Consider the following 27,290-nt stretch of genomic DNA (forward strand, 5'->3'; position numbering starts at 1 on the left):
ACCATATATACCATAAGCAAAACAAACAATGCATTAATCCATAAAGTGTCCTTTGGTATGAATTTGCTTGCATATGCTCAATCTTTCATAAAAAAACAGGCATATGTTCACATATCCAAATGACTGCTTCCTTAATTAGTGTTGACCACTATGTGCTCCAATCATCCACATACATTAGTGATAATCCCCTCATCCGATGTGCCCTCACCTGGGGGATAAGACCAACCAATGGTCTATATGCGCTTTTGTCCCTCTCTGGGATCTGTTTTGTACTGTTTCACTCCTTTGGTGGCAATCTTGAGTTTAGAATCCTCCTTCTCTTACACTTATCTCCATACAACCAAATCATAAAGAGAGAAAGCTGGACATAGTGCTTTATCTTTTAAAACAACCGGTTTATTAAACACTAAATATAAAAACACTCACATTTTCCTGGTGCTTACTGTAGAGTGCACTAAACTGTAAAAAGCACTAAGTCCTCACAGTGCGGGTATAATACGATCCATTGGGCGCCATTTTCCTAAAGCTCCCATTCCCACACACAAAATTAACTTTAGATTTTTTTTTTATAAACTTGTTTTTTATTAACCACTTGCCGAACAGTCACGTTGACTGTACTGCGGCAAAGTGGCTCGATTCCGTCCAGCGACGTAGACCTACGTCGCTGGACTCCTCCCCCTGTAGGCGGCGCTCGCACGCCGCCGGAGGCGCGCTCCCGCTGTTTCCAGTCACAGCGGGAGTCGGGCCAGGGGAGAAGCGGCGGCGATCGCCGCTGCTCTTCCCCGATCGTCGGGGAATCGAGTTTGGAGATCCGCCCGCTTGTGTAAACAGAGCGGGCGGATCTCCTAAGTGACAAACAGTGACAGATTGCAGGGTTCAGCATAGCTGAACATGCGATCTGTCCCTGTGTCACTCAGTCACCTCCCCCCACACACGTTAGTAAGCACCAGGCATACTTTAACCCCTCCCTCTCCAATAAAATTAACCCCTTCCCTGCCAGTGTCATTTTTACAGTAACAGTGCATATTTATAGCATTGATTACTGTAGAAATGTCACTGGTACCCCCAAAAGTGTCAAAAATGTCAGTCAAGGGTCAGATCTGTCCGCCGCAATGTCGCAGTCCCGCAAAAAAAATGGCAGATTGCCGCCATTACTCGTTAAAAAAAAAAACACCAAAAATGACAGAAATCTTTCCCTTAGTTAGTAAACGCAATAACATTTGCGCAAACCAATCAAAATATGCCTATTGTGATTTTTTTACCAAACATAGGTAGCAGAAAACAAATTGGCCAAAAATGTAAAAAAATTTTGATTTTTACATTTTTTTGGGGGGGGATTTCATATAAAAAAATGTTAAAAATATTGTTATTTTTTCAAAATAAACGCTCTTTTTTTGTTTATAGCGCAAAAACTAAAAATCGCACAGGTGATAAAATACCACCAAAAGAAAGCTCTGTTTGTGGGAAAAAAAGGACGTAAATTTAGTTTGGGTACGGCGTCGCACGACCGCGCAATTGTCAGTTAAAGTTGCAAATCGCAAAAAGTGGCCTGGACGTAAGACAGCAAAATCCTCCGGTGGTAAAGTGGTTAATTTCAATACAAATAACATCAATACATACATACAAATGCCCTAAATAGGGCTAACAATACATACATTCACCAAATCAAACCTAGCCCAAAAGGAGAGGGGGAGAAGAGAAAAAAAAAAAAAGAATTCTCTAGCTACATATAAAAGTACATTTAGAAACACTTTCGTTCCACCATGGGTCAACATAACCCCATCATATCCCTCTTCAAAATCTGCCCAATCATTCTGATACTGTAAGTATATTATCGACCCAACAGCCCCAAACCTCATTAATCTTTCCCAACATTCCCCTGTTTATATACGTAGCTTTATACAGCGGAAGTGTCTTATTTATAATTTCTTTCCAAGCTTGTACTGTGGGTGGTCTAGATTTTTTTCCATGAGAGTATTATTAGTTTCCTTGCATAGTACAGTAGAACTGTCAAAAGAGTACGGGTAGCCTTTTCATGGGCAAATCCATCCACCAATCCTAGAAGAAATACCTCCACCCCTGGCTGTAATGTGATATCCGTCACCTCATCTATACATTCCATGACTCCCCTCCAAAAGACCTGAATCTCAACACATCCCCAAAAGATATGATCGAAATCTGCATTGGTGGCAGAACACCACCAACAATCTGGGGACTGCCATGGATAGAGGTTCGCTAGCTTAGCCGGGGTATAATAGATCCTGTGTAGAAATTTGTATTGAATAAGTTGGTCTCTGGACGATACCAGGCTAGACAAATCAATATCCCATTTATCTTCCCAATCATCGCCATCCAATTGTGGGAACACAATCTCCCACGTGGCCGGGCGAAGTGTTCCAAACCATCCTTGAAAAGATGCTTTTAGATATTGGATAGCGGTTTTACCAAGGGAACTTTTCTAAGAAGGGATTCCATCTCAGCCACCCGGACCTGAAAGCCCATTACATCAAATTGGGCCCGGAAAGCATGCCTAAGCTGTAAATAACAAAACAAATGAGAGTTGGGAAGATTAAACCTGTTTTTTAGGGTCTCAAATTGGAGAATTCCACCCTCACCAGCGATATCACCCAACGTCTTTATATTATACTGCGTCCAGATACCTGGGTCAATGTGAATAGAAAAATGTGTTAGGCGAGAGTTCCTCCATATTAGCGCATGGGGTGAAATTACTCCCCCCTACTCCCTTCTCAACAATCTTAACTACACCTACCCATGCTCATAGCGTTGCCTTCAAAGAATTAGTAAGGTTGTTGCGTCCAGATACCTGGGTCAATGTGAATAGAAAAATGTGGTAGGCGAGAGTTCCTCCATATTAGCGCATGGGGTGAAATTACTCCCCCCTTCTCCCTTCTCAACAATCTTATCTACAACTACCCATGCTCGTAGCGTTGCCTTCAAAGAATTAGTAAGGTTGTATGGTGCCCTGGGCCCCGCATCGCGAGGCATGCCAGTGCCTCATAAGACCCAACAATGGCCGCCTCTAGAACTACAGCCGCATCATCTTCTGGGCTATTAAGCCATCTATGAACAAAAACTAGCTGGCCAGCAAGGAAATATCGGAAAAAAATCCGGGACCGCCAACCCTCCTCTTTTCCATGGCTGCTTAAGCGTTTGTATCTTAATCCTAGGACAGTGATGGCGAACCTTGGCACCCCAGATGTTTTGGATCTACATTTCCCATGATGCGCATGCACTCTGCAGTGTAGCTGAGCATCATGGGAAATGTATTTCCAAAACATCTGGGGTGCCAAGGTTCGCCATCACTGTCCTAGGATGTTGACCCTGCCATAGGAAATTTGTGATTAAACAATCTATGTTTTTAAAATATATTTTGGGATCCACACAGGGAAATTTTTAAATATATACAGAAAAAGTGGTAAAAATTTAATTTTAATTAAATTATTTCTACCTATAAGTGTCAGAGGTAGCTTTTGCCAGGATAGTATCTGGCTCTTTAAGCTGCTGCTGCAATGGAATAACATTTAGTTTAAAAAAATCAGAAGCTGAGTTGGATATATATACAGTGGGTACGGAAAGTATTCAGACCCCCTTAAATTTTTCACTCTTTGTTATATTGCAGCCATTTGCTAAAATCATTTAAGTTCATTCTTCTTCCTCATGAATGTACACATAGCACCCCATACTGACAGAAAAACACAGAATTGTTGACATTGTTGCAGATTTATTAAAAAGAAAAACTGAAATATCACATGGTCCTAAGTATTCAGACCCTTTGCTGTGACACTCATATATTTAACTCAGGTGCTTTCCATTTCTTCTGATCATCCTTGAGATGGTTCTACACCTTCATTTGAGTCCAGCTGTGTTTGATTATACTGATTGGACTTGATTAGGAAAGCCACACACCTGTCTATATAAGACCTTCCAGATCACAATGCATGTCAGAGCAAATGAGAATCATGAGGTCAAAGGAACTGCCTGAAGAGCTCAGAGACAGAATTGTGGCAAGGCACAGATCTGGCCAAGGTTACAAAAATATTTCTGCTGCACTTAAGGTTCCTAAGAGCACAGTGGCCTCCATAATCCTCAAATGGAAGATGTTTGGGACAACCAGAACCCTTCCTAGAGCTGGCCGTCCGGCCAAACTGAGCTATCGGGGGAGAAGAGCCTTGGTGAGAGAGGTAAAGAAGAACCCAAAGATCACTGTGGCTGAGCTCCAGAGATGCAGTCAGGAGATGGGAGAAAGTTGTAGAAAGTCAACCATCACTGCAGCCCTCCACCAGTCGGGGCTTTATGGCAGAGTGGCCCGACGGAAGCCTCTCCTCAGTGTAAGACACATGAAAGCCCGCATGGAGTTTGCTAAAAAACACCTGAAGGACTCCAAGATGGTGAGAAATAAGATTCTCTGGTCTGATGAGACCAAAATAGAACTTTTTGGCCTTAATTCTAAGCGGTATGTGTGGAGAAAACCAGGCACTGCTCATCACCTGTCCAATACAGTCCCAACATTGAAGCATGGTGGTGGCAGCATCATGCTGTGGGGGTGTTTTTCAGCTGCAGGGACAGGACGACTGGTTGCAATCGAGGGAAAGATGAATGCGGCCAAGTACAGGGATAACCTGGACAAAAACCTTCTCCAGAGTGCTCTGGACCTCAGACTGGGCCGAAGGTTTACCTTCCAACAAGACAATGACCCTAAGCACACAGCTAAAATAACGAATGAGTGGCTTCACAACAACTCCGTGACTGTTCTTGAATGGCCCAGCCAGAGCCCTGACTTAAACCCAATTGAGCATCTCTGGAGAGACCTAAAAATGGCTGTCCACCAACGTTTACCATCCAACCTGACAGAACTGGAGAGGATCTGCAAGGAGGAATGGCAGAGGATCCCCAAATCCAGGTGTGAAAGACTTGTTGCATCTTTCCCAAAAAGACTCCTGGCTGTATTAGATCAAAAGGGGGGCTTCTACTAAATACTGAGCAAAGGGTCTGAATACTTAGGACCATGTGATATTTCAGTTTTTCTTTTTTAATAAATCTGCAACAATGTCAACAATTCTGTGTTTTTCTGTCAGTATGGGGTGCTATGTGTACATTCATGAGAAAGAAGAATGAACTTAAATGATTTTAGCAAATGGCTGCAATATAACAAAGAGTGAAAAATTTAAGGGGGTCTGAATACTTTCCGTACCCACTGTATATATATATATATATATATATATATATATATATATATACGGCTAAATATTTTACCTTATCTACTTGTTCAAGTGGGCACATATCGGGCACTCTACAACTCGGGGATGGTGTTCTTAAGGGGAGGATTTGAGATTTACTCCAACTTACTTTTATTCCTGAATATTTTGAAAAATAATTCAGAATATCCAAAGCTGCTGTTAAAAAGGAATCCGAATCCGAAAAGAACCATATCATCCGCGTACAGTGCAATTTTCTCTGACAGTTTACCCACTTGAATCCCCTGTATCTCCGTCAAATTTCTCAAAGCCATCACCAGCGGTTCTTTCATTAAAGAAAAGAGACCCGGGGATAGTGAACAACCCTGGCGTGTTCCCCTCTCCACCGAAAATCTTTCCGAAAGCATTCCATTTTATTTTACTGCTGCTATAGGATGTTTTTACAGAATCTCAATCCATTTCCTAAATGTAGGCCCAAACCCAAACTCCCGAAGTACAGCTCCCATATACCACCAGTCTATAGAATCAAATGCCTTTTCGATATCCAAAAAAAAACTGTAGTTTTTTTTGGCATAAACCCTGTCTGATCAGAAGAGACCAGATGATGAAGAACCTTCATCAATCTTATAGCTAAGGACTTAGCAAGGATTTTAAGATCCACATTAAGTAGTGAGATGAGTCTATAAGAGGTGCACAATGCAGGATCCTTGCCCCTCTTGGCTACTACTACAATATGTGCTTCGTACACAGAGGGAGGTAGAGCACCTCTTTGAAAGCAGTCCGTAAACAAACTTAGCAACTATGGTATCTTTAGCGCATGAACTTTAGATGTTTACCACTACCCCCACAGGAGCCACTTGAATAATTGTGCCCGGGTCTCCCACTGACTAATCCACAGCCCGTTACAGGGTATTTTCACACAGCCAGGTGCACACACCCTTCCGCTCGTTGCCTCCAATAACCACTCTAGGGGATACTCCAAGTTAACTATTCACAAGCAAGGACAACTTCTTCAATAGAACTGTGTAGCAGACTTTTAGTAGCACTATGCAGCAGGCTGTACAGAATTAAGCAAGTCCCTTTGTAGTAGAAGGAATTTAGTGGACCTTGATTCTTCAAGACTCTAGCCAGTGTCCCCTTTAGCTTACACCCAGTATGCTGACTCCTAGCATAAACAGGGGAGATTTTAGCAACAACAGTCTCTAGTATCCCTTTAGGGGGTCTGTACTCACAAGGTCCTGGACACAGGTCACCTTCCTCTGTGATACCAGGCAGGATCCGTGGACATCTTCCATCAGTCAACCTGCAAGAGAACCATGGGTTGTAGCTTCAGTGTTTCAGGCCCTTAGGTCGCCCTCCTTAGGCTGCATGGCAGCCTGTGCGGAAGGAGAGGCCGCAGCCCTCTCCCCACCTGGACCTTTCCTTGTAGAGGAAGAACTGGCCCTGAGCCCATGATCTCTTCAGAAATATTCACAGTCACTCGGCATGCCTTGGGGCAGAACCCTGCCAGGTTTCTACCCACTAGCCAGTATACTCCATTGGACATCCATGGCCATCTTCCGTCAGTCAACCTGCAAGAGAACCATGGGTTGTAGCTTCAGTGTTTCTATACATGTAGATCCGTTTACTGGGGTTATGGCTGAAAATATCAGCCATAACTCCGGTTTTGTTTTTTACAGCTGGCGGGCAGCTTTCTCATGAAATCATTCTGAGCAACTCATGAGCCTCTGGAAAGCAATGGGGGGCCTTCACCGGCGTTTATCGGGCTTACCGTTTCTGCCACTTTGCCCGAAAAAGGTCTGATGGTGCAGCCGGACTCTTTGATCGCATCTATGGTCTTGGAGGACCAAAGTGACGTCATGACGTCACTTCCAATCCAGGCTGGAAGGCTGAAAGTAAACTTTTTTTTTTTTTGATCTATTGCTTTTAAAGGTAAAGGAGAGATTTGGGGTCTTTTTGACCCCAGATCTCTCCATAAAGAGGACTTGTCATCCTTATTTCTATTACAATGGATAGTCACATTTCTTGTAATAGGAATAAAAGTAATAACAAAAAAAAAAATTCAAGGGACAGTGTAAAAAAAAAACGTGAAGAGCCCCCACCCCCCTGTGCTCACATGCAGAAGCGAACGCATACGCACACATATGTACCTGGTATTTGCACCCACACATGTGAGGTATCACCGCAAACGGTATATAGAGCAAGCAATAATTCTAGCGCTAGACCTCCTCTGTAACTTTAAACAGCTAACCTGTAAAGGCGTTTGAAGCGCCTATGGATATTTTTAAGTACCGCAGTTTGTCGCCATTCCATGAGTGTGCACAATTTTAAAGCATAACATGTTACGTATCTATTTACTTGAATCAACATTCTTCAAAGTGTACTTTTTACCCAAAAAAATTGTGTTTGCAAAGCTGCTCCACAAATACCATGTGACATAAAAAATTGCAACGATTGCCATTTCATTCCCTAGGGTCTCTGCTAAAAAAAAAAAAAAAACTAATACTGTGTACCAGGCTTTGGAGTCATTTTGTGAGTAGCATAATTTTGTAATTACTTTAAGATAAGACATTTCATTTTTAAGTATACATTGGAAACTGTGTTTTGTTTTATTCAGTGTATCTGTCCAGAAGCTGCAGTCTCAGCCAGGCTATATCTTATATGAGATATGGGAGGGAGAAGACTCCTGGAAAAGGTAAGTGTGATACCTTGGTAGGGCAGTCTCTAAATCTTACAAGGGAGTAACTCTACATATTGCATTTCCTACCGGACCATTCTATGGCTGCCATAAACTCCAACCCACACACAGCCGCCATGTTCATATCCTGAGATGGCTACGCTACTCTTCAAAATCTCAACCTAAAAGTAGAACTAAGGGCACATATTTTGTCTCATTTTTTGATTGAGAGTAAGGGAGGGTTATAACTCCTGTCAGTTTTTTTTTTCTAATTTTGACATGTTTGATATTACTCTACACAATTTAATATTTTATAAAAATGAGGATTTTAATGGCTATTTGGGCACTAAAATTAACCAGTTGCCAATCACCCGCCACAGATTTACTGCGGTAAGGTTGCTCGGCTGTGCGAACTGATGTAATTGTACATCCGTCGCGCGGGGGGCTAGGGGGCGCTCGCGGTCGCCGTCCCCGCGATGTGCTGATTCGGTCCAGACTAATGATTTTTGGCCTGGACCTGGTGATCGGTTCTGACCAATTGCAGAACGTCCTGTGCCTGTGTAATGTAAACACTGGCACAGGAAATGATACAATCTTCTCCCCTGGAGCCCTTTTCGGTTCCAGCTTGAGAGAAGAGAGCATCAGACAGTGACTACACAAGCACTACACTGACACCAGTTTACATAGGCACACATTTAACCCCCTGATCACCCCCCAGTTAACCCTTTCACTCCCTGTCACAGTATCACTATATACAGTATGCAGATAATTTACTGATCACTGTATTAGTGTCACTTGTGACTTCTGTTAGTGTGAGAGACAGTTAGTGGTAGTTAGAGGCAGCCCCAAATAGGTTTAGGGTACCCGCCATACATCCCCTAATAAAGATTCAACCCCCTGACCACCCCCAGTTAACCCCTTAATTGCCCTGTCACAGTGTCACTATTATAGTGTGCAGATCTTTTTTCTGATCACAGTATTAGTGTCACAGTTGACATCAGTTAACGTTAGTTAGCATCAATACAGGATAGCGTCAGATTGCCCACCACATATTTAGTAATACATTTTAACCCTCTGATTGCCAGTGAAAAACACACACGCTAAACACCTCCATTACTAGTATAGTGTCTGAATTGATCAATATGTTTGATCTGGTCAGAACTATGCTAGCGTCCCCAATAGTTTAGTATAGTGTTCCCAAAACGCAGCGTTAGCAGGATCAGCCCCAACACCTACAAGCATCTGCTTTTAGCCCCTCCACCCATTTCCAAAGAAGTGCAGTATCAGCAGATTACTGTCACTTCCGATTAACAGCACATTAAACTGCAGCATTAGCAGTCAGGCCTGATCTCTGCTAGCACTAGAAGTTACATTTTTTGGTAGCGGTTCAAACAGTCCTTGACAACCAGGTGCTTTTTTACCTGTGAGTCACACTAGGTACCTATACATTTATTGCGCAAAATGTCTAAACAGAGGTACACTAGTGAAGAGGCCCTCACGTTGATAAGCATGACAGATGAGAGTGATGGGGAAGCCTCACTGTCAGAATCAGGCTCAGTATTCAAACCTGTAGAGAGCAGCGGCTCCCTGACAGATAGCTCTGATGACAGATTAGTGGTCCCTGCAAAGGTCAGGCGTAACCAACCCCGTTCTTCTGTTGCTGAGGTGCAATAATCACAGGGTTCTCGTATGCAGCAGAGTGTCGGTACTAGAGCCGCTCAACCTTCTGGTGAACTGGCAAGTGCCAGCGGCCAAGTACATCCTGGTCATAGTCAAGCACTGCAGTATCACTTGGTGACGTGGTGAGTCCTATAAGTGCAGTTCAAGCTGGTGCGGTGGCTAGCACAAGTAGTGTCCCGCAGCCACCAATAATTTGAAGACAGGCCTATAGAGCCCATAGTGTCCCTCCGGATGTGCTTGCAAATCCTGATTTAGAGCCAATTTTACTCCCCTTGGTTTCTATAAGCTGTTTTTCACAGAAGATCTTTACAGATCTATTGTGGACCAAAGCAATTGATATGCCGATCAATTAATCGCCGCAAATCCAAATTTGACCCTTGCCAGAGAATATGTATGGAAACGTATCACTGTTTCCGAATTTAAAACCTTTCTGGGCCTATACCTCCTCATGGGCATTACTAAAAAGCGTGAGTTGCGGTCATATTGGTCCACTGACCCAATTCATCATATGCCTGTGTTCTCTGCTGCCATGGCCAGGACTAAATATGAGCAAATCCTGCAGTTCATGCACTTCAGTGACAATGAACTCTGTCGTCCTCGGGGTGACTCTGGATATGACCGGCTCCGCAAAATTCGGCCCCTTGTAAATCACTTCAACCAAAAATTTGCAGTCTTGTATACGCCCCAACAAGCTGTCTGTGTTGATGAGTCCCTGATTAAACTTTCTGGCCGACTTGTTTTCAAACAGTTTCTCCACAGCAAGCGTGCCAGATATGGGGTCAAGATGTATAAGCTCTGTGACAGGGCAACAGGCTATACCGTACATGTAGTTTCTAATTTACGAGGGAAAAGATAGCAATGTGGAGCCCCCAACTGCCCAGACTACAAGGTACATAGGGAGCAGCGACAACATTGTTTGGGACTTGGTGTCGCCCTTATTCGGAAAGGGGTACCATTTATACGTGGACAATTACTTGTGCCACTTTTTAGTCACCTTTTTGACTGTGGAATTGGCGCATATGGCACCGTGCAACCTAATCACTGGGGCTTCCCCCAACGGCTTGTAGATTCCCGACTTAGACGGGGGGAGAGAGCCTGCTTGAAGTGTAATAAATTGCTTGCAATGACGTGCAGGGACACACAGAATGTTTTCGTTCTGTCCTTCATTCACGCAGATATGACAGTCCAAATTGCAATGGCAACTGGTGTTGTTGAGAAGCCCCTCTGTGTCCACGAATACAACCTTAACATGGGAGGGGTGGACTACAATGACCAGATGATGGCGCCTTACTTAATTCCCTATAAGGCCAGACACTGGTACAAAAAAGAGTCTGTATACTTATTCCAAGTGGCTCTACTGAACGCTTATGTGCTCTACAAAGCGTCAGGAAGAAGTAGATCCTTCCTAAAATTCCAGGAAGAGATCATCACAGACTTTCTGTATCCAGGAGGTGCTGTGGCCCAATTTCACAATCCAGATGCAGTGAGCTGGCTGCATGAGAGATATCTTCCAGATGTCCTCCTTGTTACCCCTACCCAAAGAGCACCCCAAAAAAGATGTTGTGTCTGTAGAAAATGCGGATATAGGCGTGACGCCTGCATTTTTTGTCTCTCCTGTCCTGGCCAACTTGGTCTCTGCATTGGGGACTGTTTCTGTCGCTACCTCACACTAGTAGATTATTAGTATAGGGTACAGCACGGCACGGTCTAGGGCACACTTTCACACAGGGTCTCGAATGATGTTAGATGGCTATCGCAGTTTAAGAGACCCTAGCCTGGAATGTTTGAAGTTTTTTTACACATACAAAAAAAGTGTAAAAAAAGTTACAAAGAAAATAAAAAAAATAACAAAGCCAAAAATTGTTGTCATTTTATTTAGTTCATTTTCTGTTCTTACTCTTTTACTGTACTTTAAAATATACTGTTATACTGTAATGTTTTATTGTTACTGTTTTTCATTGTCAACCATTTGCTTTGCAGATACCACCATTATACTGTTTTACTGCAATGTATACTATTATATTGTAATGTTTTATTGTTACTATGTTTTATTGTTAACCATTGTTTGCTTTGCAGGTATGCCCATCAGCTGCAGCCCTGATTTGTTTATTCTGACAGCAACAGCGTTTGCTCTCTGCATATACGTAAATCAATGATTGCAGCGCTGTAGGAGGTGATTTCACTACCGCAGTTAAAAAAATATGGCGAAGCATAGGGAATGGGGTGGGCACAGAGGGCAGATCTCCCTAATGCTTCACTATATATTTTTTAACACTTTTCTTGGCAGAGATTTCTTCATCCACAATGATCGATGCGAATGGAGGAATCTGCTATGTTCTTTTTTTTCATTTAGCCCACAGGCTGGCTGAAAAAAAAAAAGAACCTTACGATATATGCCGAACAAGGACAAGCAATGTACTGGTACGGCACTGGACTTTGAGTGGTCATACCAGGATGATGCCTGCAGATTTAGGTATCATTTTTTACAGCCAGTGGCCAGCTTTCATGTAAAAGTAATCCTAGAAGATAATTAGCGGCTAGACTGCTTTTACAAGCAGTGGAAGGGGACGACACCCCCCTCCCGGTGCCTTCCATGGTTTTCTCAGGCTCTCCTGTCCCACCGGGTAACCTGAGATGGCAGACGATGGTTCCGTCAGATGACCATAGAGCTGATTGGAGACCAGACTGGCTCCAATCATCTCTATGGCCTAAGATACCAGAAGCTATGAGCATTTCATGACTTCGGTTTCACCAGATATAAACAGCGCTATTGGGAAGTTGGGAAAGCATCTGATCACACCAATCATGGTGTGGTCAGATGCTTTAAAGGGCAGAGGGGTGATCTAGAGTCTAATAGATTCCAACTTTTTTTTTTAAAAAAGAGTACCTGTCACTACTTTGGCTATCATAGGAGATATTTAAATTCCGTGTGATAACAATAAAAAATTATAAAAAAAAATGAAAAAAGGTGTCAAAATAAAATAAAAAAGGAAAATAAATAATAATAAAAAAATTCAAGTACTCCTGTTCCCCCGTGTTTGCGCACAAAGGCGAACACAAGCATCGGTGTGGTGTCATATGTAAACAGCAATTGCAGCATGCATGTGAGGTATCGCCGCGAATGTCAGATCAAGGGCAGTAATTTTTGCAGTAGACCTCCTCTGTAAATCTAAAGTGGTAACCTGTAAAGGCTTTTAAAAATGTACGTAGTTGGTTTCCACTGCATGGGCATGCGCAATTTTAAAGCATGTCATGTTTGGTATCTATGTACTCATAGATAAGATAAGATTATCTTTTATATTTTCCCAAACAATTAGGCAATATATAGTGTATTTGTCACATATACCTATGGCATGTTTACGCAATATATCATTTAAGTGACAACTTTGTGTAAAAAAAATAAATAAATAAAGAAATGATCATTTTCCCAAAATGTGTCTACTTTCAAAAAAGGGGTAATTTTTTTTTTTTTTTTTTTGGGAGGGGGTGTACTGCCCTGCCATTTTAGCACTTCAAGAAATGAGAAAGTAAAAGCTGTGTGAATTCCATTATATACACTATAGTTTGTAGACGCTATAACTTTGCGCAAACCAATAAATATACGCTTATTGAGATTTTTTTTTATCAACGACATGAAGCTAAACACTATTTGGCCTAAATGTATGACAAAAGTTGAGTTTATTGGATATTTTTTATAAGAAAAAGTAGTAAATATTTTCGGTCTTTTTTCGTTTATATCACAAAAAATAAATACCGCAGAGGTGATCAAATACCACCAAAAGAAATCTCTATTTGTGGGGAAAGAAAGGACATCAATTTTGTTTGAGTACAGCGTTGCATGACTGCGCAATGGTCTGGTCATTAAGGGGGTAAACCTTCCAGGCCAGAAGTGGTTAAAGTAGAACTATAGGAAAAACGTTTTTTTTTTTTCATTTTCAATAGAGCAAGGGAGGGTTATAACCTCTGTCAGATTTTTCTTCACCATCTGTGTCCCAGTGCAGAGATTTTTCTTCACTTCCAGTCCCATAGCCAAACAGAAAGTGATAGAAAATCCCTGCAAATTAAAGGAATTCTTTGGAAACCCCCTGGACATCAGAACTAGTGTACTCATTGGAATATTTCCCCTCTTTTACTTTTCTGGGGACAACCCAAAATCTGAGATTTTTCTTTTACTTTCACTTTCAATGATAATGGTAAACAGGACAAATAAGGTGATACTTCCTAACGGGGGCGCAGACGGTTATAAAAACTGACAGGGGTTCTAATCCCTTTGCAGTTTATCCAAAACTGGAAAAAAAAGTTTTGCCTTGAGTTATACTTTATTGTTAGTGTATTTGTTACTGACAATATAAAGGTCTGAAACACAGTTACATAAATATTGTGCGACATAAAAATTTGCAACCAACGTATTTTTATTCTACAGGTTATTTACATTCAGAAAATATAATCTTTTGGGGGTTTAAGTAATTTTTAAGTAAATTAGGCGAATTTCAACAAGTGTGCAAAAAATTACATAGGGATGGGGTGCAGGGAGAAGGAATAGACAGGACTGTGTATGCTGCCACCTAGTGCTGAAAAGTGAGAATAACAAGTGCCCTTAGTTAAAAGAATATAATTAAATAGAACAAATTCACATATACACTATATTGTCAAAAGTATTGGGACACCTGTCTTTACACGCACATGAACTTTATTGGCATCCCAGTCTTAGTCTGTAGGGTTCAATATTGAGTTGGCCACCCTTTGCAGTTATAACAACTTTAACTCTTCTGGGAAGGCTGTCCACAAGGTTTAGGAGTGTGTCTATGGGAATGTTTGACCATTCTTCCAGAAGCGCATTTGTTCAGGCACTGATGTTGGACGAGAAGGGCTGGCTCACAGTCTAATTCATCCCAAAGGTGTAATATACATATACATAGACACACACACACACACACACACACACACATACACACACACACACACAGTAATACACACACACACACACACACACAGTAATATACATACACACACAAACCACACACACACACAGTAGTATACATATACACACACACACACACACACACACACACAGTAATATACATATACACAGACACACAGACACAGTAATATACATATACACAGACACACACACACACACACACAGTACTATACACACACACACACACACACACACACACACACACACACACAGTACTATACACACACACAGACACACACACACAGTACTATACACACACACACAGACACACACACACAGTACTATACACACACACACACACACACACAGTACTATACACACACACAGACACACACACACAGTACTATACACACACAGACACACACACACACACACAGTAATATACATATACACACAGACACACACACAGTATTATTGAACACAGTGGGTGAGCGGGTTCACTGTGTTTGTTTAGAAAAGGAAGGTCCCCTCTCCATCTCCATCCTGAAACATCAACTGCAGCAGCTGGGGATAGAGGAGAGAAGGGAAGTCAGCAGCACAGTGGGGTGGGGGGCCAACGCAGGGGAAGCCCGTGAAGTAGAGGGAATCAGCACTGCACCTAGTGATTAGGGTGTGCCTTGGCACACCTGGCACACGCCCTGCGCACGTCTATGCCCATAGACTTACTAAGGGGCTTCCGTTGTCGAGTGCCTCTTGTGCACCCGCCTCCATGCTGAAGTCAACGCTGACAGCTCAGGGTGGGACCGCAACGGATCGGGTGTACCAAAGGTAAGTACAGTAAATTTTTGCTTTACAGGGTTAGATAGAATAGTCTTCGAATTTGGCAAAGAGCAGGTTTAGCATGAGTTAGTTTTTGACTGGACTCATCCTTTAAGGTCTATGGGCCTCAAGTTGCATCAAAGTCAGACCAAAGTAAGTGCAGGGACTACTTTAAAGTTGCTGTGACTTGAAGTAGCACAGATATGAATAGCACTCATTGGCGATCATGGGGTACAACTTGTCATGTAACTTTGCAGTCCCAAGTCGAAGGACAAGTCGCACAAGTGTGAAAGGGGCCTTTTGCTGACCAATTACTATACGAAAAATTGTTCAAACTCATTTTTGAAAAAATTACACTCGGCCGTGAGAGCAAATGATTGTGCCATCATGTAATGACTGATAAAGCGTTCAATGGACATAAATTAATCAATTTTTTGTTTGTTTTTTTTTTCACATACATCTAGTGCAAACTGTTTGGACGAGAAACACATTAACCTTTAAACTTATCGTTTGTTCGGCAGAAAATTTCCAAACTGGCTCAAAAACATCACAATTGATTACTGATTTGTGCCCATTAACTGGGCGAAAAACGAGTGAACTGTCCAAATGGCTGAATTTCAGCCGATTTTTCGTATAGTGTATGGCCAGCATTAAGCACATACAGTATCTCACAAAAGTGAGTACACCCCTCACAAATTTGTAAATATTTTATTCTATCTTTTTTATGTGACAACACTGAAGAAATGAAACTTTGCTACAATGTAAAGTAGTGAGTGTACAGCTTGTATAACAGTGTAAATTTGCTGTCCCCTCAAAATAACTCAACACACAGCCATTAATGTCTAAACTGCTGGCAACAAAAGTGAGTACACCCACCAGTGGAAATGTCCAAGTTGGGCCCAAAGTGTCAATATTTTGTGTGGCCACCATTATTTTCCAGCACTGCCTTAACCCTCTTAGGCATGGAGTTCACCAGAGCTTCACAGGTTGCCACTGGAGTCCTCTTCCACTCCTCCATGGTGACATCACAGAGCTGGTGGATGTTAGAGACTTTGCACCTTCCGTTTGAGGATGCCCCACAGATGCTCAATAGGGTTTAGGTCTAGAGACATGCTTGGCCAGTCAATCACCTTTACTCTCAGCTTCTTTAGCAAGGCAGTGGTCGTCTTGGAGGTGTGTTTGGGGTCTTTATGTTGGAATACTTCCCTACAGCCTAGTCTCCAAAGGGAGGGGATTTTGCTCTGCTTCAGTATGTCACAGTTCATGTTGGCATTCATGGTTCCCTCAATGAACTGTAGCTCGTCAGTGTCGGCAGCACTCATGCAGCCCCAGACCATGACACTCCCACCACCATGCCTGACTGTAGGCAAGACACAGTTGTCTTTGTACTCCTCACCTGGTTGCCACCACACATGCTTGACACCATCTGAGCCATATAAGTTTGTCTTGGTCTCATGAGACCACAGGACACGGTTCCAGTAATCCATGTCCTTAGTCTGCTTCTCTTCAGCAAACTGTTTGCGGGCTTTCTGGTGCACCATCTTTGGAAGAGGCTTCCTTCTGGGACGACAGCCATGCAGACCAATTTGATGCAGTGTGCGGTGTATGGTCTGATCACTGACAGACTGACCCCCACCCCTTCAACCTCTGCAGCAATGCTGGCAGCACTCATACATCTATTTCCCAAAGACAACCTCTTGATATGACGCTGACCACGTGCACTCAACTCCTTTGGTCGACTATGGCGAGGCCTGTTCTGAGTGGAACCTGTCTTGTTAGACCGCTGTATGGCTTTGGCCACTGTGCTGCAGTTCAGTTTCAGAGTCTTGGCATTCTTCTTATAGTCTAGGCCATCTTTATGTAGAGCAACAATTCTTTTTTTCAGATCCTCAGAGAATTCTTTGCCATGAGGTGCCATGTTGAACTTCCAGTGACCAGTATGAGAGAGTGAGAGCGATAACACCAAATTTAACACACCTGCTCCCCATTCACACCTGAGACCTTGTAACACTAACGAGTCACATGACACCAGGGATGGAAAATGGCAAATTGGGCCCAATGTGGACTTTGTCACTCAGGGGTGTACTCACTTTTGTTGCCAGCGGTTTAGACATTAATGGCTGTGTATTGAGTTATTTTGAGGGGACAGCAAATGTACACTGTTATACAAGCTGTACACTCCCTACTTTACATTGTAGCAAAGTGTAATTTCTTCAGTGTTGTCACATGAAAAGATATTGTATAATAAAATATTTACAAAATTGTGAGGGGTGTACTCACTTCTGTGAGATACTGTACAGCATTTAAAATATCAGGAGATGTACATAGGAGGCACTGGATCCAAAACCGATTATGCTCCACAGTGTTAGGCCCCGTTCACACCTGAGCACTTTTCTTGAGGCTGGTGCGCTGTTAGACATCGCATGTGATTCGCAGATCACATGCAATGACTGTATATACAGATTGTATGGCTGAATTTGCATCGCATTTGCACCAAAATGGTGCAGGACCCTTTTTTTGGTCTGCACTGGAAACAGTTTGCATGGGAGTTCACACCCATGCGATCCGATTCCTGTACCATTTGCAAGGACCTGTCCTCTTCAGCCGCCATGCGGGAACGCGCATTGGTGGAAGCGCTCATAGTTTCCATGCGGGAAACGTTAAAAATGGCAGATGAATTTACAACGACATGCTGGTGTCTTTTGGCTCCCGCAAAGCACTGAAGTCAGGCAAGGCGTTTCCTTGTCTGAAGCTTTTTGACAATATTGTAAATGAACAATGGTGGTGCATCAAGCACATGCTAGTAGTGCCCAAGTGCTTTAAACGCCATTATAATTTTTGCGGAGACGGTTTCCACTCGATGGACTGTGCCACCAAAGGTGGATCACCCAGTTTCCAGATTGAATAGGTCTACTGTGGTTTCCGGTGGAGGAATCCGCGGCTTTTACAGATCCCTGGATAGACGGGTGGAGTCTCTTTCCCTCCATCTACACATGTTGGCGGGTTCCATACTAAAACCAATCTTTGTGAATGTTTTGGTGTCTGGTGGCACTGATTGAGCTCCTTAAACCAGATAGATCAAACCCTTGTGTTCTTGTGTGATGCGTCCTTGGATGTGGCCCCCTTAGTGGCCAGGGTGTTTGCAGTGGGGATTGCCATTAGACGCATGATGTGGTTAAAAAGCTGGTCGGCAGACCAGGCTTCTAAGAAGGCCTTGACTGACCTTCCCTTTATGAGAGATAGGTTGTTTGGATGAACTTATCAAAGGGCTTACGGGTGGGAAGAGTAGACTTTTCCCTCAATCCTCTAAGGGCAAGGCGCCACGTCATAGGCGGGGGCCTTCCTTCACTGCTCATATGCGGCTTTTTCGTACGTGGTCACAAGAAAAAGGAAAGCCGTTCAGGCCTTCTGGGGATCCAAGAAGCCATGGTCAGGTAAACCAGGTAAATCAAAGACCGGCCAGTCCGCTTCTGCAGACAAATCCTCGTTTGCATGAAGGGGCGCCCTCACCCGCTTCTGGGGTGGGTGGATGTCTTCACTTCTTTCCGGAACCATGGACTTCCCTGATTCAGGACAAATGGATTCACGAACGGATCCGATCAGGGTACAAGATCGAATTCTGGTCTCGACCATCGGACAAGTTTTTCCTGTCCAATCTGCATCTGTCTCCAGACCGGTTAAGGGTCTATGGTCTATGAGAGGTGGTACAAGATCTGCTTGCACAAAGGGTAATTGTGCCAGTTCCCTCTCAGGAACGATTTTAAGGGTTTTATTCAAACCTGCTTATTGTGCCCAGAAAAGAGGGCAATGTGCGTCCAATCCTGGAGCTCAAGGCTCTGAACCGGTTTTGAATGTAATCCATCCACACGGTAGTGGCGTCCCTACACCAGGGAGACTTCTTGGCCTCCATAGATATCAAGGACGCATATCTACACATCCCTATCTATGCTGGGCATCAGCCGTTTCTTCGCTTTGCCATAGCAGAGGAGCATTATCAATTTGTGGCGTTACCCTTTGGTCTCGCCTCCACTCCCAGGGCTTTTACCAAGATACTGGCTGCGGTGTTGGCATTGCTGCACCAACAGGGGATTGTGGTGCTGGGGGATCTGGAGGATCTCCTATTGAGAGCGTACTCTCATTCAGCCCTGTTGGGCGATCTGTCAATCACTGTCAGAACCCTGCAAAAGTTCAGGTGGAATATCAATTTTAAGAAATCTGCCCTGATACCTTCATTGAGACTGGATTATCTGGGCCTGACTCTGGATTCTGCCTTGGTGAGGGTCTTTCTTCCCCTGGACAAGCTGCAGAAGTTGCAGGGGGCGATCCGGTCGCTGTTGGCAAACAATCTGTCCTCTCTGCGGATTTGCATGTGGGCCTTGGGTCTGATGGTATCAACCTTCGAGGTGGTTCCATTTGCTCAGTTTCACATGAGACCTTTACAAAGGGAGATTCTTGTCAAATGGAACAAGGATCCGAAGTCCTTGGACAATTTGATTCGGTTGAGCCACAACACAACGTCTGGTCTGTTGTGGTGGCTTCAGTCGCCAGCATTAATCCAGGGCAAGTCCTTTCTGCTGTTGTTTTGGACGGTGGTGATCACGGACGTCAGCCTGTCGGGCTGGGGCGGGGTGCTGGGAAAGCTCTGTGCCCAGGGAACCTGGACAGTAGAAGAGTCAAAACTAACGATCAATGTTTTGGAGCTCAGAGCAATACAGCTTTGTCTGAGACAATGGTCGACTCGTCTGCAAGATTGTCCAGTTCGGATTCAATCAGACAACGCCACGTCTGTTGCTTACATCAATCATCAGGGAGACATCAAGATTATCTTAGCGGCCAGGGAGGTGCCCAAGATTCTGGCTTAGGCAGAAAAGTTTTTTCCAGCCCTCTCTGCTGTACACATTCCAGGTGTGGAGAACTGGTAAGCAGATTACCTTAGTCGTCAGGTGTTGGATCAAGGGGAATAGTCCCTACACCCGGAGGTGTTTCTCTCCTGTGTGTCCGGTTTTGGACACCCAAGGTCGATCTGTTTGCTTCTTGTCTCAACAGGAAGGTTCAGAGGTTTGAAGCCAGGTCTCGAGATCCTTTGGCTGACGCCACAGACACACTGGTCACTCCTTGGGGTCGGGATCGGCTGATTTATGCCTTCCCTCCGCTGAAACTCCTGCCGAGGCTTCTACGCAGGATAGAGGTGGAAGGGATTCCGGTCTTTCTGTTGGCACCAGACTGGCCTCGCCATTCTTGGTACGCAGACCTTGTAAGGTTGGTTGCCGATGCTCCTTGGAGACTTCCTCTCAGGGAGGATCTGCTGTCTCAAGGGCCAATATTCTTTCCTGCTTTACAGTCGCTGGCTTTAACGACATGGCTGAAAGCTAGGTGTTGAGAAATAGTGGTCTTCCTGACTCTGTGATTCCTACACTATTGAAGGCCAAGAAGTTGAATTCCAGGAAGATCTATTATTGTACCTGGAAATCGTACATTTCATGGTGTAAATCACTGAAGGTGCACCCTTGGTTGTTCTCAGTAGCTAGGGTCTTGGCCTTTCTGCAAAAAGGGGTTGAACAGCGGTTGGTTTTGGGTACTATCAAAGGCCAAGTGTCGGCTTTGGCTATTTATTTACAACGCCCGCTAGCTACGCATGCCTTTATTCACACTTTTATTCAGGGAGTGCGCCATATGGCTCCCCTGCGACGATCTCCACTTCCTCCATGGGATCTGAATTTGGTATTATTTGTTTTTCAGAAGCCTCCATTTGAGGGAGATTTCTCTGCTTTCTTTGTCTCAGAAGGTTTCTTTTTCGGAGGCTATCACTTCTGCCTGCAGAGTGTCTGAATTGGCGGCGTTGTCCTGCCACTCACCTTATTTGGTGGTCCACAAAGATAAGGTGGTACTCCGACCTAATCAGTCTTGACTTCATAAGGTAGTTTCTGATTTTCATTTGAATGAAGACATTGTGCTGCCTTCACTCTGTCCCAAGCCCAAGCATCCCAAGGAAATTGCCTTGCATTCTTTGGATGTGGTTTGGGCAATCGGGGTTTACCTGGCGCTACTGAGTCTTTCAGAAAATCAGATGCTCTTTTTTTTCTTACCGAGGGACCTCGTAAAGGATTGGCTGCGTCTGCTGCAATCATATCCAGATGGATCAGGCAGACGGGTGTTCAGGCTTATTCATTGAAGGGTCAGTTTCCTCTTTTCCCTGTGAAGGTGCATTCTACTAGGGGCGCTGAGTGCCTCTTGGGCTTTTTACCATTAGGCATCAGGGACCATCCGTAATCTTCTTTACAGGGGTCTGAAAGTCTCTCACCCACACTTTACAGCCGCTGTGAGGGCAGTTAATAAGGCCTGACATGCTGTCATTACTAAACCCAATATAGCGAGGGGTAAAAGGTCCCCATCAACTCCGCTTTGGTTCAATCCCATGCTACCAGAATTTCATTCATTACCAAACCCCGGTCTTTGGGCTGCTAAATAAATCAGATACCTTTCAGACATTTGTGATGGGAGTGCACTATTTGCATTTGATAGGTTGAAAGTTACATTTATACTGCCAAATGCATTCTTCTTTAGATTCCTGCAACTCCGGCACGCCAATGCATTGCAATTTGGGTCCTCTTTGTTTATATTGGAGCAGGATGATTTGAAAGGTTTTCCTTCCGGATGACACTCTCAAAAAAACACTTTCTGTGATCTACAAGTTACTATTTCCCTCTTGTCGGAGGAGCAGGACTTGGACAATGAAGACTGGGAAGATCTCTGGGACAGGCCATTTTAAGCACTAATATTGACTAAAGACTGGCTGATCCAGTTTAAAATAGTGCACATAATTTATTTTACATCACAACGACTACATTGTATATACCCTAATTCCTCTTCTTGCTGTTGGAGATGCTCTAATGATCCTGCTGGATTTGCCCATATCTTTGGGAGTGAGATTCGTATCTACTGGCGGGAAGTGACCCAGTTTATATCTACCCTTACTACTATACAGGTCCCTGTAAAAGTTGGTATTTGCCTCCTGTGGTTAGCTGACTCTCTGGCTGTTAGTAGGGCGATGCATACTCTTTTGGGTCTCTTATTATTTTATGCCAGGAAGGCGATAGTGCTCAAGTGGAAATCACACACAGCCCCTGATCTGCCCTTCTGTAATGTTTAATCAATAAGGTTGTACCCCTATAAAAAGCTACTTATTCGTCCTGGGGTTTCCCTAGGACATTTGAGAAGGTCTGGCACTTGTGTACAGTTTCGGAGTGTACAACAGATGATCTGGAGTCCACAGACTGAATTCATTCCCCCTGTTAAGATTGAGTTTTTGATACGAACAAATTTACTCCTCTGCAGGGACTCACATTTGTCCGGGTAGGATTCTAAACACAAGTTAATATTCTTCCGATACATTATCCTGATGGTTGAGAGGGAACAGGAATCTGCTTATAATTCATCAACCCTTGAAATGATTTTATAAGAGAATGACAGAGCGAGGTACAGGCGGTCCCCAGGTTACAAACAAGATAGGGACTGTAGGTTTGTTCTTAAGTCGAATTTGTTTGTAAGTCGGAACAGATACATTTTTTTAAGTGTAGCTCCAGCCAAAATAATAATTTTTAAGTTTTTTGGATAGCATAAGGAAGGGTTAATACCCCTGTACCATTCGTTTTGCTGTCTGTACCCCTCTTCAGAAGATTTCACCTCACTTTCTGTCACTATGACAACTGGCTTTTGATAATTTTGGGTTGTTGTGGAGACAAGGATTGGTGATAAAGCTTCAGTTGAGACACCTTTTTCCCATGAGAACTCTTACAGGAATGAATTTCCCTTCCTAGGGGTAGATTTCTGCTCACTTCGTGTTGTCTCCCTCCGTTTGTAAGTAGGAGTCGTTTGTAAGTTGGATGTTTGTAACCCAGGGACCGCCTGTATATGGAAGGTGTGTGGTTTCTCCCCCCCCCCCCTTTTTTTTTTTTTTTTTTGTTTTGTGTTCTATAATAGGAGGTGTTAGTAGTAGTTATATGTTTTAAAAGAAAAAAAAAAAAAAGATTTCTGGACACACTCCTAAACCTTGTCAACAGCCTTTCCAGAAGAGTTGAAGCTGTTATAGCTGCAAAAGGGTGGGCCAACTCAATACTGAACCCTAAAGACTAAGACTCAGATGCCATTGAAGTTTATGTGCGTGTAAGGGCAGGCGTCCCAATATTTTTGACAATATAGTATATATAAACTTACTTACCATACTATTTACATTTTTCAATCAGGACCTATAGGAAAAACATAAAGCTTATTGATCAGATATCAGAGTTTCATAAACCACATGGTTGTTTATTGTACATTGTCTCTTTTTCTTTTTGTTAGTCATCTTCAGTGTGTACAAAGCAAGGCCTTTCAGAGAGCATCCATTGATTGTCTGGAGGGCCCAGAGGAGATCAAGACCATGCTATTCCCAGGTGAACATCCGCAGAGGTCTATACAGATGGGTATTTGCAATCATGCATTATAAATGTATACTTCTCTCTTTGGGTTAGGAGAGCCTAGTAAAAAATGGTCTTCTCACTTGAAGGTTCGTTTGAGTTATTTATTTCAACAGAAATGTCAGATACAGCTGACGTGTTTTTGGGGTAACTGGGCTCTAGGAACTTTTTCAGGGCTTGGGTGATAATGTGCAATAGTATGGGGAAGAAATTATCTTTGTAGCCTGAATAAGGGACAAATGTCAGAGTGACCTGATTGCAGTAAGGGCAGCAGACTTGATCATTGGATGGGGGCAGGATGTCGACCAGGCTAAATTACTCAAATGCAGTAGGGTGAGGTCATCATCCTGGCTTTGCTGCCTGCCTGGGTGAGCTGTGTAAATCTCAAGTATACCTGGACAAAGCTATAAACAGGTTAAACAGGTTCCATTTAATTATATGGGCAGCACAGTGGCTTAGTAGTTAGCACTAATGCTTTCAGCACTGGAGCCCTTGGTTTGAATCTTGGCTAGGATACTTTTTCCATGGAATTTGAATGTTCTCCCTGTTTTTCTTTGAATTTGCACCCACATTCCAAAGACATGCTGGTAGGTTAATTGGCTCTAGCATTTGTGTACAAGTTGGCTATGCACAGGTGCTTTAACATACTCCAACCCTGAGCAATTGGGGAGGGTTGAGGAAAGACCCGATAACCAACCTTGTAAAAAATTCACCAAAGCAGTTCTATGGAAAATGCCTCTCAGGTGTGTCAGGCATTATGATGCCTACAGAATCGCTGAGATTCGGATACAACTTTTCGAATCTATCCATATAACATGTATTTCAGCTGTACATTTAGCAGTTTGTCCCAGAATTTATTTACATTTCTTAGAATCCAAAGCAATGACAGCCTCTCTCTTTTTGTATTTGCAGCTTCCTGGTGGTTTTTTGAGTCCTAAGTGACTACAACGTTCCATGGGGATAAGATCCGTGTTCTTTGGACTATACATCAGTTACCTTTGGGGTACAAAAGCAATTAACGCATCCTAGCAACCTAGTCTTCATATCGTTGTTTGAGTTTTAACCCTTTTTCTTTGCTCTGCTGTCATTCGTGATTTGGTTATCATCTTTTTCTCGATAACTTTCCCACAAAGAATGTATTTCAAGCTACTTTGAAAGTGCAAATATTTAGATTCCTGAGTCATTGTACAATAAAAATACAGTTGCTCTGTGTGAGTGTGACCTTATTTTCCACGTGGCATTTCCTGATGATGCTACCAGTCAGAACTATTGGCAGAAATGCCTGATAGCACCATTGTTTCAGTAAAGCATCTCTATTGACTCTGGGAGAAAATAAAAAGTAGAATCACCATGTGGAAGAACCTTTATACTTACCCGTCCCAACGGGTGGTGAGTTATATCTTCACTCTCTTGCAGGGTTGTGGGCACTGCTGCTGACACTTCCAGGTGTGTTGGATAGTGTGTCCCCTTCTCAGCATTGTGGCACCTCCAGCCATCCCATACAACACTACTACGTTTTGCAGTATTGTAGGTTGGTTGGAGGAACCATGGCACCCAACCAGGGACTGGCAATCCGACATACATGGAAAGCAGCAATGGCTGATTTCTGACATTTCCACGTTTGTTGGATAGTGTGTCTGCCAGCAAGCATTGTGGCTTCTCCTGCCAACCCGTACAACACTACTGTGTCTTGCAGTAAAGTAGGGGTTGGTTGGAGGAACAATGGCACCCAACTGGGGACTGGCGGGGACACACCTAGGAAGCAGCAATGGCTAAAGCTCTGCAAGAGAGTGAAGATTGCTACCTAATGAACAGGTAAGTATAACATTTCTCTTTCCACATGATGCCTTGTTCAAGTGGAACCCCAATATTTATCTTCATTACCAACTTACATTGGTCCAGCTTGGCACACTGTAAATATCCATGTCTTATATTTAGAAGGCTGCTGGGTTTACTGTAAAATGCAGTAGTAGCTCACGCTCCATACAGTGACAGCTACGAGCCTCCATGTCCTGCTCGAGGGGCTACCCCTCTGCTCGCTGAAGACAGAGGGGCATAACACCTTTTAGAGAATGTCTTGTATTTTTTCAGTGAATACAAGGTGTTCTCTGATTGGAGGAGGGTAGATAGTCAACCTCTCCTCTCTGACTCATCAAATCAGATAATACCTCTTATTCATTGAAAAAGTACAAGATGGTGGTGCTGAGCAAGCAGCCCCCTGTGTTCAGTGTGAAGAGCAGGACATCGAAGATCACGGCTATCACTATATGCAGCGTTGACTACTATGGGGATTTACAGTATGCCCATTGGCTCCCAAGATATCAGATATGGAGAATTAATTCGTGGAGAAGTGTAAGGTTTTGCACTTGGGGACTAAAAACATAAAAGCACAATACACGTTAGGAGGGGAACCCTTGGGGGAATCAAAAATGGAGAAGGATCTGGGAGTCTTGGTTGATGATAGATTAGGCAACAGCATGCAATGTCAAGCGGCAGCTGCCAAAGCCAGCAGAATATTGGCATGCATAAAGAAAGGGATGTATTCCAGAGATAAGACTATAATCCTTCCACTTTATAAAACTCTGGTCCGACCGCATCTGGAGTATTCTGTCCAGTTCTGGTCGCCAGTCCTCAGGAGGGATGTGTTGGAGCTGGAGAGAGTCCAGAGAAGGGCAACTAAACTAATTAGGGGATTGGAGGACCTTGACTATGAAGAGCGTCTACAATCGCTCGATTTATTCTCCCTGGAGAAGAGACGTCTGAGGGGGGACATGATAGCAATTTATAAATATCTTAATGGGGATCCCAGCTTAGAAAAAAAGCTGTTCATTCGAAGGGATTGCATGAGGACTCGAGGGCATACAATGCGATTAGAGGAGAAGCGTTTTAACCTCAGGCAACGTGGGGGGTTCTTTACTGTTAGGGCTACAAGATTGTGGAATTCTCTACCACAAGAGGTGGTTTCTGCCGGTAGTATGGTGGCTTTCAAAAGACTCTTAGACTTACATCTCAAGGATCAGAACATTCAGGGGTATGTGAGATGAGTACAGCCACACACACCTACACAGGTTGAACTGGATGGACTATTGTCTTTATTCAACCTCACCTACTATGTAACTATGTAACTATGTAACTAATTCTTACCAAACTTGACCAATGTAAGTTGGAAATACAAATAATTCCTGGAGTTCTGCTTTTATTGGCAATAATGTGGCTTTATAATTATTAATCTTTTCCAATGAATGAGGAAGTGATCACTGTGATAAAGATTGTAATCTTTGCAAACAATCATAGTTTTTACTGGGTTCTCTTTTTCGGGGTTACCGTATGAACAGCAAAACAATTACCATTCCAAGTATAAGCTGAAAGGCACTGAAATTGGTTGAAGTGACAATAATATAAACAACATGGACAATAATCAGATGTATTCATAATGGTAATACCAATAATGGTATGATGTTCTACATTGCTATATACTCTAATAGTAAAGGTGGACTGCACCCTGCGGAAATGTTGGAATT

At 43.3% G+C, this 27,290-nt stretch overlaps 1 protein-coding gene across 1 annotated transcript in view; it reads left to right on the forward strand.

Annotated features, from left to right (window-relative positions):
- NECAB3 (N-terminal EF-hand calcium binding protein 3) overlaps positions 1-24,981 on the forward strand; it is a 157,461-nt gene extending 132,480 nt beyond the window's left edge. Inside the window, exons 11-13 of the mRNA XM_082271842.1 lie at positions 7,834-7,911; positions 23,654-23,745; positions 24,682-24,981. Coding sequence (XP_082127968.1) covers positions 7,834-7,911; positions 23,654-23,745; positions 24,682-24,707 — 196 coding nt within the window. The 3' untranslated portion in view covers positions 24,708-24,981. The remainder of the gene's footprint in view (positions 1-7,833; positions 7,912-23,653; positions 23,746-24,681) is intronic.
- The last annotated feature ends 2,309 nt before the right edge of the window (positions 24,982-27,290 follow it).

Source organism: Pelophylax lessonae, assembly GCF_965119305.1.
Source record: "Pelophylax lessonae genome assembly, chromosome: 11".
Lineage (NCBI taxonomy): Eukaryota > Metazoa > Chordata > Amphibia > Anura > Ranidae > Pelophylax > Pelophylax lessonae.